General features: G+C 44.8%; 1 protein-coding gene across 1 annotated transcript in view; it reads right to left on the reverse strand.

Annotated features, from left to right (window-relative positions):
• Window positions 1-5,049: 5,049 nt before the first annotated feature.
• spred2a (sprouty related EVH1 domain containing 2a) overlaps window positions 5,050-16,431 on the reverse strand; it is a 17,981-nt gene continuing 6,599 nt past the window's right edge. Inside the window, exons 2-7 of the mRNA XM_048248990.1 lie at window positions 10,506-10,689; window positions 9,980-10,149; window positions 9,488-9,551; window positions 6,357-6,512; window positions 5,360-6,014; window positions 5,050-5,321 (exon numbers count right to left, since the gene is read on the reverse strand). Coding sequence (XP_048104947.1) covers window positions 5,050-5,321; window positions 5,360-6,014; window positions 6,357-6,512; window positions 9,488-9,551; window positions 9,980-10,149; window positions 10,506-10,689 — 1,501 coding nt within the window. The remainder of the gene's footprint in view (window positions 5,322-5,359; window positions 6,015-6,356; window positions 6,513-9,487; window positions 9,552-9,979; window positions 10,150-10,505; window positions 10,690-16,431) is intronic.

Below are 16,431 nucleotides of genomic sequence, written 5' to 3' on the forward strand. Positions count from 1 at the left end.
ACAATATGCTGGGTAGTTAGTTATAGTCATGTGTAATGAATCATATGTGATACCAGCTACATATGAATTTCAAATGTTTTGTTGAATTTGTGGGAAAGTATGAACAATGCAGCAAAACAGTAAATATATTGGGTTAGTCTGTCTATATTCAAAATATGCTTTAAATGCATGGAAACCAAAAGTTCCTTATACTCAGAAGTAGTCATTGTATGATGCCAGGTGCTGCCTTGTTTTTATGAGGAATTACCACAAAACTGTGAATACTAAAAAAAATTAGAGATGCATTACCTGAAGGACATAGCAAAGTTGTTGCTATAGGATGTTGCTAGGGTAGCCATTGTGGTTGCTATGGTAAATAAAGTGGTTGCTATGGTTTTCATAAAAGAAGCTTCAGTGTACCCTATGCTTACAGCGATTTGAAAGGAAACGTTGAAGCACCCTTCCTAAGCTTGTAGGGAATCTGAACAGTATTTATAGGTCAGTTTATTCTGATGGGAACCTTTTTTAATGATCCGTTGCGGAATGTTTCTGATTATTACATCCTTATGGGCATAGACTTTGCATTAATTTTGAAATTATTTCTCCAGCCTACCCATTCACATTGATCAGATATTTCTAATGTTACTTCCTACTTCACCACTTACCTTTACAAACTGAAAATGAACCACATTGGAGGTAAGGAAACAATGTATTAACCTTTGCTGTAGTATATATTTACACATTCTTTCGGCTCCAATTCTTTGATGTTTGCTGGTGTTGCTACGACTGTTTCATTGGTTCCTCCAGCTCTACCTCTGTCACTTTTGATTTTGTGACTAACCTGTTATCCTCTCTGGCCGCTGAGGAGAACATGCTTCCACGGAGTGTTTCCCAGATTCTTTTCACGAAGTGGACATAAGTTTAGTGAAACTAGGCTAGTGAGTGTCTGCCAACCTTTACTGGCAGCTGAGTTTAAGATCACCGATAGTAGAGTGACATGTTGCTGTTTCTGGAGCTATCAAGTAGGCCTACGTACTGCACAGCTACTTCACCAGCTGGCTACTATTACACACACACACACACACACACATATGAAAAACAAACAAACAAACACTACCCAGGAGTTAAGTTATGCTATTCTCACAAATGCACATACCACCCCCCCACACACACACACACACCCCAAGCGCACACAGAGACATGATTAATAAAAGCTCACTGGCGAGTCCTGGTATCAGGTTAGCTTCTGTATGATGTATTGTTCATTTATACAGCTCTCCATTATCCTCCATTTTCTCAAAAATAACCACAAGCTGAATCCATCCTTACCACTCATCAGTATCATCTTATTAGAAATGATAAAAAAATAAAACTTAAAATGTACATCATACACTTGATATTATATATATATATATATATATATATATATATATATATATATATATATATATATATATATATATATATATATATATTATATATATATATATATATATTTATATTTTACTTTTTACAGAGGTAAAAATGCTTATTGTAAAAAAATTAAACGAAACAAAAAAACATTCCATTTAATATTACAGATGTTATTTTCTTCCTTGTACATCATAATGTCAACAACAATAATAATAATAGAATGCATTATGATGTTGATTATTATTATTATTATTACCATTATTATTATTATGAGACACGCTTGAGAAGTGGGCTGAGCGTCTTGCTTCAGGCACTTTCCTAGAACAGATTTCCTTTTTTCTGGTTACTCTTTCCAGTCAAGTCCCTCTTAGGTAACCTCATAACCTCACAGTTAACACGACCCTTTAACCGGTGCACTACGGAGACCGTAACGCACGCTGATCAACTTATGCGACCAACGCCCACCTATTGGACGCTGTTACATTGCATTAAAAAAATGTGAGAAAAAGCATTAGTCGACAAGGATGTTTGGCTGATGACATCAACATGACCTCTGACCTCTCCATTCAGGAACCAGGAAATGGCTTGTTGATGTTAACTGAGGCATTAGGGTTGCATTAACTAAAAGACTTAATGGAACGAGTGACCACCCCCTGTTTTAAACTTGAGTGGCAGGTTCTGTTAGACCTGGCCTTTGACAGACACAGACAGACAGACAGACAGACAGCTTTTGGTTTTCTTTCTCTCGATTCCACAGGTAGAAAAATAAAAGTCCTTTTTTTGAAAAAAAAAAAAAAAAAAAAAAAAAAAATCTCTATCAAGCCACTTCCGCTTGCCTTTTTTGATTGGGTTTGGTGGGAAAGGGGGAGATGGGAACTCTGAGTTAAAGAGAGAGAGAGCAGGGGGGGTAAGAGATGAGTGAAAATAACAGACAGATGAAGAGTAAGAAATGCAGAGAGAAAGAGGAGAGATTGAGATGGGGAGAGAAAAAGTCATGGAAGCAACACCAACACCAGCTTATGTAGAGAACGCTGCCAGCACCCTCATTCCCACAGTTAACATTGGCCTGTATCATACACACAACACAATCTTTCTCTCTGTCTCTGACACACACTAACATACACTCTCACACACACACAAACTAACATACATACACACACACACGCACACAAACAAACTAACATACACACATACAATAGTTGCATGGGCACTTCACCAAGATCTTCAGGCAAATTCCAAAGCGTTAACTTTAGTGTTGTGCTTTTATCAGAGAGACAAAGACTACTACAAAGGGGGGCCATGAGTCTCTTTATCGAGAGACAACATCTACTACAAAGGGGGGTCATGAGTCTCTTGTCCTACACACACAATGTAACAGAGTGATTTGAGGCTGGATTTCTTCTTAAAAAAATAGACATGTATATATTGTCAGGCAGTTCTTGAACATGCATACAAAAACAAACACACACACACAAACGCACACTCATGAAAACACACACAAATGTGGACATAGGCCTATATCTCTTCAGCTAAGCCACCAATTCAGTGATTAACTTATTTCAGTCTAGTATAATCGCAGACAACAACACCAGCTCTCGCTCTCTCTGTCTATCTATCGCTCTATATATTTCTCTCTGGGGCACTATGAGTTGTGTACCATGTAGTTGTTCACCTACACAATTCAACGTAGCAATTGTCCTGGTTAGCCATTCCAACCTGACCTCTGACCTTTTGGGTGTTCTGGAGACGGACTCGATACACTGTAAAAAAAAGGCTGCTCTGCTCACTCTCATCTGCTGTTTCGCAAGTGAGCTGCTATTCCATTGGTGGTAGTAGAGGTCAAACACACCTGACTCTGTTATCTGTTTATATCCATCATCTTGCTACCTAGTTTAGCTTTGGCTAAACTTGACTACATAGATAGATAGATAGATAGATAGATAGATAGATAGATAGATACTTTATTCATCCCCAAGGGGAATAGCTTAGCTTTGGCTAAACAAGGCTACCTAGTTTAGCTTTGGCTAAACTTGACTACATAGCTTATCTTCGGCTAAACTTTGTTACCTAGTTTAGCGTAGGCTAAACCTGGCTACTTTTGGAATCTTGACCTGATTTTCAAAGAGATTATTTTTTTTTTTTTTTTAATGTTGACAAGTGTGATTTAGAAGTGTTGCTGAGAAATACTCTAGGATGGTGTATTCAGTGCGTCATTAAATCTGTAACTGTGATTGTACCAAGCAAGTGGCTAAATGCTTCGTATCGCAATGTTATCACTCTCGCTCCTTCATGAGACATTGGGGATCTGACATTCTGGAATAATCAATGGCCACTTTCTGTCAACAAGTACTCACAAGTATGCACGCACACACACACACACACACACACACACACACACACACACTCAGACACACACAGTGGGATGGTCCTGACACTAGGCATCATGATCACAGTCTGTGTACGTTAAGTGCCTCTGCTGAAATAGCGAGAACCTGCATGATCAACAACTGGCAAGCCATGGCAACGGGAAAACACAAACAAACAAACAAACAAATGCATACCAAAACCAACACACAAACAAACAAACAAACAAATGCATACCAAAACCAACACACAAACGAGAGAAAAAAAATACAAATTCAAGCCTTTACACATGAGTGTAAAAATATAAAGTACCGGTTTATGAATATTTTTTATATAGATTTATATAGAAACAGATATTTGTTTTAGTCCATAAAATGTATATCTCGGAAGCTTTTGAGTGTACCCCTTTGCACATACATCAAACAAGGGAAGCAAATAATATAATAAAAAAACAAAGCAATCAGAATTGTGGAGACACAACCAACCATCTCTGGTCAACAAGAACAACGTAACCCTTTCATCAACAATACCCTTCCTCTCTCATTTTTTTGTCAAGAGATTTGACAACCAATGGCTGGCAAGAAAGAAAATATAAACAAATACAAAAACAAACAAAATATATATTTATGTATATATTTATATATATATTTATAAAATAGAAATCACCCCCAAATGCACGCGGTTCTCTTTTCCTCCCTTACGATGTTTCTCACCACTCTCTTTCTTGCTCCCCTCTTGCTGGTGATGAAAGGTCCGTTCCTGCTTTTCGCTATCCCTTCCTTCCTCCCGCTCACCCAGAGCAGAACCGCTGACTCTAGATGCGTTCTGACCCAGATCGGGAGAGGAACAGCCCTGGACTGGATTTTGGCCACTATCTTGCCCTGGAATCAATCGCCACGACGGTCCCTCTCCATCCAGAATCAATGGCCAGATCAGAGAGAAGACAGGAGCGCAGCTGAACTGAACTGATTCATTCTAGATTATTCTAATTCTAGATAACCTGGATGAGCTCCATCCCCCCCCCGGGCTACAGACTTGCATTCGTGGTCTCCGGTTCTGGATCTAGTCTAGAACCAGTCGGATCTGTTCCTGTGAGCTGGTTCTATTCCAGATTCCAGGGGGCCAGATCCAGATCCAGAGAGCCGTTCCCACTCCACGCTCCCAGTCAGTTCCAGAGTCCCACCGCACCCATCTGGATGCTTTTTGCCCTCTCCCCACAGTGTCCCCCCCACACACACACAGTCCCACCCCGCCCCTGGTGTCCTCTCTCTGGTGGTGGTGCCCCCCCCCTCCTCACCCCACAGCCTTGTGCTTGCCCCCGCAGCAGTGCACGGCCACTCCACAGCGGTGGCAGGCGTGCAGCGGCCCGTAGCAGCACATGCAGGGCGCGAGCAGCGAGAGTCCGAGCAGCGCCGCCCAGCGCAGCCAGAAGCGCTCCTCCGAGGCGTCGCACGAGCATGGGTCCGAGTAGTCACCCTCCGGGTCCGACATGCAGTGGTAGAGCAGGCTGTCGGCGCACCACATGAAGCTGACGCGGCGGATGCAGGTGCGCATCGGGTCCGGGCCTCCAGCAGTGGCAGCGCCCGGTCCTCCGCTACCGAACAAGTCCCGCAGTAGACGCAGCGGGCGCGCTCGGCCGCCGAGCCGGACACGCCGCCGCCGCCGCCGCCCGTCACGATGCCACCGGCGATGCCCACGGCGACGGACGAGCCGGACACGCCGCCACTGGCGTCCGTGTGGCGGGTCGACGACGACGAGCGGCCGCCGAAGTTGGCGAAGGCGCCGAGGCCGCGCTTCCACTTGGACTGAAGCCCGCGGGGCTGCCCGGTCACCACGCCGACCCCTCGGCCTCCGCTGCCCCCGCCTCCGCCCACCCCTGCCTTCTTGCCCTCAGTCCGGTGGGGGTCTGTGCCCCCTCCGCCACCCAGCCCCCCTGCGGGGTAGGGGTACGTGTAGTCGTGCTTGGGCGGTTCCGACTTGTCAAAGTGCACGTAAGCGTCCGGGTCCGTGATGGGGAGGAAGGGCGCGGGGCTGAAGGGGTCGTGGAGGTGGTGGTGGTGGAGCGGGCGGAGCGCCGCCAGGGGCGACGGGTGATGGGCGGGCTTGTTGCCATAGCGACCGCTGCCCGCCGGGTGCGCGTGGCGGTAGTCCTCGTAGCCCGTGGAGAGCCAGGCGCGCTCGCGCGGGTTGATGCGCACAATCTCCTCCTCCGGGTCGTCCAGCTGGAAGCTGACGTGGCGAGGGAACGCTGGCACCGGCTGCAAAGGATCATGGGAAACACAGGAAAACAGGACAGTGATCAGAGAGGGAAAACTGACGTGCTAAGTATGAGAAAAGAGTTATTTTTCCTTTGTTCAATACATCTTTATTACATATTATAATAGTTTGTTTGTTCAATATATTTTTTATTACATATTATAATAGTTTGTTTTGTGTGATCATTGATGGATAAGCTTGGAAAGCTGTTTGGAAATGTATTACCCAAACCCTGATAAAACCCCAGTACTGACATGCCCAGCAATAACTTTACCGTCGCTCAACTTCTGCTGCACACACACACACACACACACACACACACACACACACACACACACTCTCACCTGGTCCACAAAGTAGTGGTCGGAGAGTCTGTGCTGGTCGTAGAAGTGTCCCAGAATGCAGTTGTGTCGGCGCGACTCTCCCAGAGTGATGGGGGCGAGCGTCTGCAGGGAGGGCTCGCGTCTCTGGGACGAGTTGGACGAGCTGTCCGTGGCGTTCTGACGGACGCACCGACGGATGGACGGACAGAGACGGAAGATGAGAGAAGAAAAAAAGACAAAGATATGAGCAAGAGATGGTCCAAAAGGTTGCTTTACATCAAAGTGGCTTCACTAGCGTTCTGACAGACAGATGGACAAAGAGGAAGGACAGAAGAGAGAAAAGCAGAGGAGCATCTTTTCCTCACTCTCTTTCACTCTCCTCCCGCCTTCTCCTCTTCCTTCTCTCTCTATCTTACCATCTCGCTCTAGCTACTTCTCTCAACCCATCCACCCCCTCTTCTCTCCCTCTCTCCTTCTCTCTACCCCTCCCCTCTTCTCTCCCCTCTCTCTTTCTCTGTCTACGCCCCTCCCCTCTCTTTCCCTCTCTATTTACTCCTCTCTCCCTCTCTCTCTATCCCCCTTTCTCTTTCTTTCTCTCTCTGTTAACCCCCTCCCCCCTCTCTGGGTTGTATGTGGGCAGCAGTTTGTGGTCAGAGTCAGACTGTCTGGTGGACGCTTCTGTTAACTGTTTCCACCTTCCAGCCAAAAATAATAGTGAACACCCCACACACATCACACACACACACACACACTGTATGCCAATCCCCCCAGGCCCCCCCTCTCCCCAACACACACACGCTGTATGCAGACACCTCTCTCTCACAGACACACACACAATTTTGCGCATGTGCACCCACACATACCCAACACAAACACATAAACACAATACTGCACACACACACACACACACACACACATATACCAAGAGTAGCAAGGCACTATGTAGCATATAAGTGATTACAGATAATATTTACTGCGCACAGACACACACAACACAATGCGTGACAGATCAGTGTCAGTGTTTTCTAGTAACTAATCACCAATAGCCCAGTGTGTTATTTATGAATGGGAGGAGGGGTATGTGTGTGTGTGTTTTTAAATAAACATGTTGGGATAGCTTATGAGTACACTCGGTGTTTATTTAGCTGCATTCTGGAGCTATGTTTGAATGTGTTTGTGACATGAATGTGTTTGTGGCAGTGCTACAGTTGTCTGGCGAGTTTTTGTGCTCAGACTTCCATCTGTGTGTGTGTGTGTGTGTGTGTGTTGTGTGTGTGTAGTGTGTGTGTGGAGTGAGAGAGAGAGAGAGAGAGAGAGACATGCGGTGTGAGTAAGTTGGTGTATTTGTAGTTTTGTGTGTGTGTGTGTGTGTGTGCAGTATATATACCCCCTGTCTGAGAGAGGGTGTATTTGTGGGCACACTAATTATCAATTTTAGCCGCCAGACCAGACAGTAGGCACAAACTCGTCCCGGCATCCGGACATTCTAGAAGCCACTCTGGAGTCCGTCCCGTCCAGTCCAGTCAACATTCACACACACACACACACACACACACACACACACACACACACACACACACACACATTCACACACACACACACACACACACACACACACACACACACACACACACACACACACACACACACATAACACACACACACACAAACATGTATAAAACTACAAATATAGCCTCTCTGGAGTCTATGCGGTCCAGTCAACATTCATACACATGTCTCTTCACACACACATACACACACACACACACACATGCACACACACACGCTGGACAAATCAGTCTTCTACTCTTGCAACAGTGCCTGTTCATTTATCCTCCCACCTTATCTGTCCCAACAGTCCTTTTATGTCCTCGCAAACCTGTCTCCGTCTGGTCGTCCTAATAGGACAGTTTACTCTGTCCACTGTCTACAGTCTACTCATTGGTAAGCTTGCCTGTCCTCCAAAATGTCTGTCTCTGTCCAAGGTCCTTTTAAAGCAGCAGGAGTTTCGCTTTAATACTAGCAAGCATACAAAAATATTTTGCAGACACATGACACAAAAGCTAGTTAGCATGCTAGTTAGCATGTTAGCTAGCATGTATTGATAACATACAGTAGTTGGCTATCTTTTATAGTGAAAGTGTGCCTTACATGTTCACGGCTAACACAGTGCATAGCCTAAATGGTCAGCAGCACTAATGGCTGGTGTTTTTTTTGTGTTACTTTTCACAAACCATCAAAATGAGTTGGAGGATGATTCCACTGATAGTGAACAAAATTCACAGCAAAAATTCATACTGTTAACACAATCTGACCTGTGGTCCCTATCTGCCTACTATCCTACTACTCTCGTAAATGATGCTTCCATTTTGAAACATTCTGCACGTTACACCACTTGGTGTTAGTTGAGGTTGTGGTCCTGTGGATCTGCTCTAGATAATATATGTTGAAACAGGATTAGGCACGTCAATAGTCGTCATAGAACACACCACAACCCACTGAAAGCTGTAATACAGACCAAGCTCCTCAACACTGGTGTAATGCTGCTCACACACAGACGCACACACACGCACGCACACACACACACACACAATGCTCAATGTTTGTGTTATGCTGCTAACACACACACACACACACACACTATACTTGTGTAATGCTTCTCTCACATACAGACACACATTGTATATACTTTATTTGATTCCACTTTACATCAAGTTACATTAGGAATCACATTTTCTGAATAATCCAGTAGATTATTCTACACACACACACAGCCTACACAGACCCAAAGCTTGAGTTACAGTATGCTGCTTACACGCAGAAACAAACACCATGTAGGTGGGAAGCAAATGCAGGGTTCTTGTCTTCCTCTAGCTTATTTCAGAGAGGTGTTATACCACATATTAGTACCAATAGATTTAGATTTACTTTGCCTCCTTGCTAGAGAAATCCCAAAGCAACTCGGGGGGTTAATAAGCTTGCTCAAGGGCACAACGGCACGGTGGAAATCAGGAATTGGACCCACAACTTTTCAGACAGCTGCATGCTAGCTCAGCTCCTTAGCCACTACGCTACCACACTACCAGCCCCACGTATGCGTTTTAGATGCCAGCCTTATTCATGTCGTGGTGTGTGTTACAAGTGACACTCACGGTGAAAACGTCATCGTCTCCGAGCTCTGTCTCATTCTGAATGGTGGACGAGGATGTTGTAGATCCTTGAGAGGGGATCGAAAGAGAAGAAGGAGAATGTGAGGTACAACTATAAGCTGTATCTCTTACATCCATACATACATACATCCATACATACATTACATACATAGATGTATTTTGAATATATACACAATGTGTGCATAGATGTATTGTACATATGCAATAGATGTATATCTGTGTTTAAACAAAAACATGCATGCACATATGGAAGGATTATTGCAGAAGCGTTTATTTGTATACATGTATACACACCCATGCATGTACACACACACAAACACACACACATATACACACACACCACTTCAGTCACCAACACACGTCTCTCTCTCACACACATACACACATACATACCCACCACTTCAGTCACCAACACACATCTCTCTCTCTCTCTCTCTCTCTCTCACACACACACACACACACACACACACACACCCTTCTGTGATGTCCTCCATGGCCTTCCTGACCCCGCGGTCGAAGGCGCGGGCGTCGGCGGGGCTCTGGAAGGTCAGGCCACACTTCTGGTTGTCCACCCTCCAGTGATGGAACGTGGGGGTGGCCTTGGTGTACTCCAGGTCCTTCCTCAGGAAACACTCCAGGATAGCCTGAGTGAGGTTCAACACACACGCACACACACACACACACACACACACACACACACAGAGAGAGAGAGACACATGCATAAACACACAAATTCACACAAAAACATAGATTCACATCTACAAACATTTCAGCAAACATTTTGTGAATATGTGTGTTTTGCATGTGTGTGTGTGTGTGTGTGTGAGAGAGAGTGTGTGTACGTAATTGCATGTGTCTATATGCCAGTATATGGGGAAAACTGTATACAAAATGACAGCGATACAGAGTACAGCGAGAACATATGGCAAAGGGAACTAAAGGATGAACCGGAAGGAGATGAGTGTTGAGAGAGAGGAGAGAGAATATCTTTCTGATGTACCTGCTTGTCTTTGAGTCGCTCGCCGTAGATGAGGAAACCATGGCGACCCAGCAGCTCCAGGTCGTTTGGGGCAACCTTGCACACGCCCACACGGCTGAGCCCGCCCCCTTCCTGAGCCAGCCAACCACCGCTCGAGTCGTCCCGAGTCATCACCACCGCTTTGACACGTACTATGTAGCTATCACTGAGAGAGAAAGAGAGAGAGAGAGGGAGAGAGGGAGAGGGAGAGAGAGAGATTGTTAGGATCGTCAGAACTGCTTTGACATGCTGGAAGAATGAAAAAAAGAAAGAAAGTGATAAGAGATTGCACTAGGATCATCAGCACAGATATAGCTATCACTGTGTGAGAGAGGGAAGGAGGGAGAGAGAGAGAGGGAGGGAGGGAGAGAGAGAGAGTGTGAGAGAGGGAGAGATTGGTCTTCTCCCTAAACTCACATAATATCACATGAACACACAGAAAAATACACACACACACACATAACAAACCTCCATTCAGCAAACAGCATTCACAAGTGCAAGTTAGTTGTGATCAGACAGCACAGGTTCCTTATACTGCACACACACACACACACACACACAACAAAGAGACTGCCTTGCGTGGGGCTGACCAACATTTGAGTATCTGACTAACTGCACCGGCTGACCCAGTGTGCATGAGCCTTTGAGTGTGTGTGTGTGCGTGTGTGTGCGTGTGTGTGAGTGTTCACCATTAGCTTGATATCAGCTCTGCTCTCTCTCTCTGTCTCTCTCTCTCTCTGTTTTCATAAGCATGTGCGTTTTGCGGGGGCTCGCGAGCAAATGGCGGTTGCCGTGGCAACAGCTAGCACTTCCTGTTCGTCTATGGCGACGACCTTTCAACCCTCCCACCCACCCAACCTTCTTCATATAGACATGTTACAACAACACACACACACACACACACACACACGCACAATACCGCACGCACGCACGCACACACACACACACACACACACACACACACACACACACACACACACACACACAGACACACACACACACACAAAAGGTGACCGAGTGGCTAAATTAACGTCGATATGGAGACAAAAATTTGGAGTAGCTGAGAGAGGCAGTAGCTTTGAAAATGGCGGCTGAACACAGTTCACCTCCTACACATTTTACACCCGGCTTTATGATGACACAGAGACACAGAGAGGAGAGAGAGAGAGAGAGAGAGAGAGAGAGAGAGACAGACAGAGGACAGAAGGAACGGTAGAGGACAGAAAGACATATGGAGGAGGGCAGTTATGAAGAGAGAGAGAAAAAGAGCGAGAGAGAGAGAGAGAGATGGAAGAAAAAACAGAGATGGAGGGAAAGAGAGAAGATTGGGCGCGAGAGAGGGAGAGAGGGAGGGGTGAGAGAGAAGAAAAAGAAAGACAACAGGATGAACAAACATACACATGGGAAAAGGGAGGAGAGGGACATGAGAGAGGGAGAGAAAGAGATGGAGAGAGAGATGGAGGGGGGGAGACAAGGAAGTAAATATACATGACATAAAGAGAGAGAGAGAGAGAGAGAGAGAGAGAGAGAGATGGCATGACAGAAAAGAGAAAGAGACGGAAAAAGAAAGCACCAAACAGAGGGATAGGTAGGTCAACAGAGCACCCACTACACACACACACACACACACACGCACACACATACACGCAATCACACGCCAAGACACACAAACACGCATTACACACACACACACACACACACACACACACACACACACACACACAGCATGGGAGGGGGGAACACGAAACAGAACACAAGAGGAGTGAGTGAGAACAAGTGCAATGAGAAACAGAAGACAGATGAGTGGAATAAGAAACAGAACACAGCCTCTTGCCTTTCTCTCCCAGACATCTTCTCCTCCCTACATCACTCCATCACTCTCTCTCAGCGCTCACGGAAGAAGGGAAGAGAAGAGACGAAAGAAAAAAGGAAAAAAAGCCTAAACAGTACGACTTCATGGCTACGGTTCCCGACAGACTGTTGCCGTGCCGACGACGACCGTCCGCAGACGCGGCGACGGACGAGCTCGAGCCTGGTCTGTGTCGTCCTCCTCCTCTCCTCCTCTCGTTCTCACCTCCCGTTTTTTTCTGTGCGGCGATTCAGTCACCTTGACAAGCAGATGGTGCTTGTGTGTGCGAGCGCGCGCGTCTGCGCGTGACCGTATGTGTGTGTGTGTGTGTGTCTGTCTGTGTCTGTGTGCAACCCGTGTGTGTGTGTGTGTGTGTGTGTGTGTGTGCGTGTGTGTGTGTGTGTGTGTGTGTGTATTAGTGTGTGTGTGTGGAGTGTGTGTGTGTGGAATGAGTCACTGCTCGACAGTCGGTTCACGTCCAACAGCAGTGCATACTCACTCACACACACTCTTCTGATAGAGGAAACAGCAGGGACAGCAAGGCCTGCTACAGCACACACACACACACTCACTTTGTATACGCACACACATACATGAGTCGACAGGCAGACACATGTCCACATTTCCACAGATACATCCGTAGTCCTATTTGTAAGTACCATACAGCTGTAGAATACAGAACATAGAATACACACATAGAACATAGAATACACACATAGAACATAGAATACACATCGAACATAAAGTACACAGAAATAGAATACAGGAGGTCCCACATGACTTCCTTCACTAAATGTCCATGTCTAGTACGCACACCATGAAGCACAGGAACATCACCTACACATGGAGTTTCTGTTGGGTTCTGTGGAACCTATTTTAGTTTCTTTGTTTAGAACACCAGTTATCTGGATGAAGAAGAGGTGAGCGTGTAGGAGAAAGAGAGAGAAAGAGAAAGAGAGAGAAAGAGAAAGAGAGAGAAAAAGAGAAAGAAGGTATTTCCAGACATGACCTCCGGACAATGTCTACGCAATTTGGTCTGGCCTTTAAACAAGTGTTCAAACGTGATCCTCACGTCCGGACATTTGCACAGGTGAGACTTGTTCATACCTAGAACAAATGTTCCGTATGGTTTAATAACAATGCAATAATAGCATACTGTAGTGCATAAAAAACTAAAAACTATATAAAACATAATAATAATAATAATAATAATAATAATAATAATAATAATAATAATACACCCTCTCACTCAGGATGGTTTCATTAGGAGAGGAACCAGGGCTGATGCACAATATGTTGTCGGGGGATGACACACAATATATCAATCAATAATGATGATTAATAATGCTAATATGGCCAGTCCACATCACTGAAACTGAAAATATGTATTTCATCTTCCCTTAAAAAGACAACACAGTTCCGTCCCCAAGATGCGCCAAACGTTGCCCAAGGCCACCTTTTCTTTTGTACATAACACACAGGGAGAACCGTACAATGGTTGTTCAGGGGAACCTTGCGTGTTTTGCAAATTAGTGCCAGTCTGTCATGAAACGAGAAGTAATGGATGATCTTGATCATGACAAAGTCATAAACTTATAAACTACAATTAAGCCACCAATCACCAGACACCATCAGTTTTGCAACGTCATCACCACACCCCTCACTGTGTGCTCTACCTGTGCTTTAACTCTCTGGGTTCCAGAATATACTCACCCCAGTGACATTCGTGACTTGGTGCTACAGGGTTGGACTTAGTACTGGGCGGGCTGTACTTAGTGTTAAGGGGGCTGGACTTAGTGCTAGGGGGTTGGTAGTGTCAGACCTGGCTGATTTTGAGGTGAAATAATTGGGACATTGTGGGGGTGATAGTTGGCCTGCTTTTGGCAAATGAGATGACGCAGAGTGCAACAGTAGGGCAGAGTGAGATGGACAAAGAGGAGAAACAGAACAGAGACAGAGACAGAGAGAGAGAGAGAGAGAGAGAGAGAGAGAGAGAGAGAGAGAGAGAGAGAGGACAGGAAGAAATAAGTATATGTAATGTGTGTAGAATAGATATGTGTGTGTGTGTGTTGTTGCTAATGCCACAACATTTATAACCCCGCTCCCTCCTGAACACACTACATTGAACTCTTATCAGAAGTGTGTATGGGGGGGGGTTAATAACCAGGCAGGTGTCCTGGTTCCTCCCCAAGAAAGTAAACACCACTGAGGGCAAAGGTCAGTCACAGAGAGAGGGCCTAGACCAGCCAGTCCTAGGGGAGTCAGTCACTCTAGAGGAGTCAGTCACAGAGAGGGGGCCTAGACCAGCCAATACTACAATACTACAGGATTCAGTCACCCAGTGGTGATGTCATCTTAGCAGGTCAAAGGTCACAATGGTGTTCTCTTTCCCACAAACTCACTCACTCACTTTCTTATTATGACCGCCGCATAGGTTTAGTCAGATTTTTTTTTTTTTTTTTTTTTTTGTTTTTTATTTATTTATTTATTTTTTTTTTTTTCGTGATGCCCAAATTTCCGCCAATGATTCCCCGGACACTGAAAGACCGGGTACACCAAAACTTGGTGGACATGTAACCCCACATGGATAGCATGGAACCATCGTTTTTCATCTGTAGCCCCCGCTGCTGAATTGGACCCCCGAAGGAGGGGTAGGGTGACACAGTTTTCTGTGAATATCTCAAAACCGTAGGGGTTTAGGAGGACCATTTTTTTTTTTTTTGTATGTTGATCTCAAGGGGCCATGTCAACCCATTCCATAACCACTCATTTCATGTATAGCGCACCTAGTTAAACACACAAAAAGTAAAAAATGAGGTGGTGTAATTGAAGGTATCTGTGACCTAACATAGTCAAACTGCACGAAATTGGAAGTGTAGGATCATTATGACACCCTCTGTATGCACGCCAAGTTTTGTGGAATTCCGTTCATGGGGGCCACACAATAAATTCATTTATGTTACTATACACCAACTGGCCTGTAGGTGGCCGGAGACAGTTTTCTGTGAATATCTCGAGAACCGTCCTAGGAGGTCCACCTTTTTTGTATGTTGGTCTTAAGGGGCATGTCAACCCATCCCATTACCACTTATTTCATGTATATAGCCACCTAGTTAAAAAATTAAAAAGCAAAAATTAGGTGTTTTCATCTCAATATCTCTGGCTGACAAGGTCAAAACTGCACGAAATTAAAAGTGTAGGATCATTATGACACCCTCTGAATGCATGCCAAGTTTTGTGTACTTTCGTTCATGGGGCCTTACAATAAAATAATTTATGTGTACATTTAGTGACGACACCAACAAGGATTCCCGACACTGAAAGACCGGGTACACAAAACTTGGTGAGCATGTACCCCCACACATGGATAGCATGGAACCGCCATTTTTTCGCTTTCATCTGCAGCCCCCGCTGGACTGACCTCCAAAGGAGGGTAGGGCAGACACAGTTCTCTGTGAATCTTTTATGGTATGTTGGTAACAAAATTCAACAAAATTTTGATGCTCTTATTTTTCATTGTTATATGTGCCCTCTTATTTTCATTTACTTACTTTTTTGTTTACTTGAATGTTATGTTTGTTCGTGGACTTAAAATTGGTAAAATATGTCTTTTTCACCGTGGATATGTTGGTATGTCTCATGTGAAGAAATTGACAATAAAGCTGACTTTGACTTTCAAGGGCACATCAACCTGGCTCATAATCACTCATTTGTGATTTGCCCCCGTAAAAATGAAAATCAGTAGGATTAAAAAAAGAAAGCCAAAAATAAATATTCATCATCATCATCATGGCTGCATTTTCAGTATTGGCAGAAGTAGTCGCTTGTCCACTAGATGGCGATCGTTGCAGTGAGACGTAATTTTGTTGGAAGTTAAAAGTGGGTTGAAAACAATGGACGCCCATACAAGGACTGTAATTTAATCGCAGCTAACATCTAATAAGGATAGGACGATGTTCACATGAAGTGTAATTCCCATTTCTTCTTGAAGCCTAAATAAATCTGAGGATGTTTATCGGACATGCTTGTTTTTTACTGCAGGTACGCTTAATCTTGTAA

This window comes from Alosa alosa, chromosome 7 (genome assembly GCF_017589495.1).
Source record: "Alosa alosa isolate M-15738 ecotype Scorff River chromosome 7, AALO_Geno_1.1, whole genome shotgun sequence".
NCBI classification, from domain to species: Eukaryota; Metazoa; Chordata; class Actinopteri; order Clupeiformes; family Clupeidae; genus Alosa; species Alosa alosa.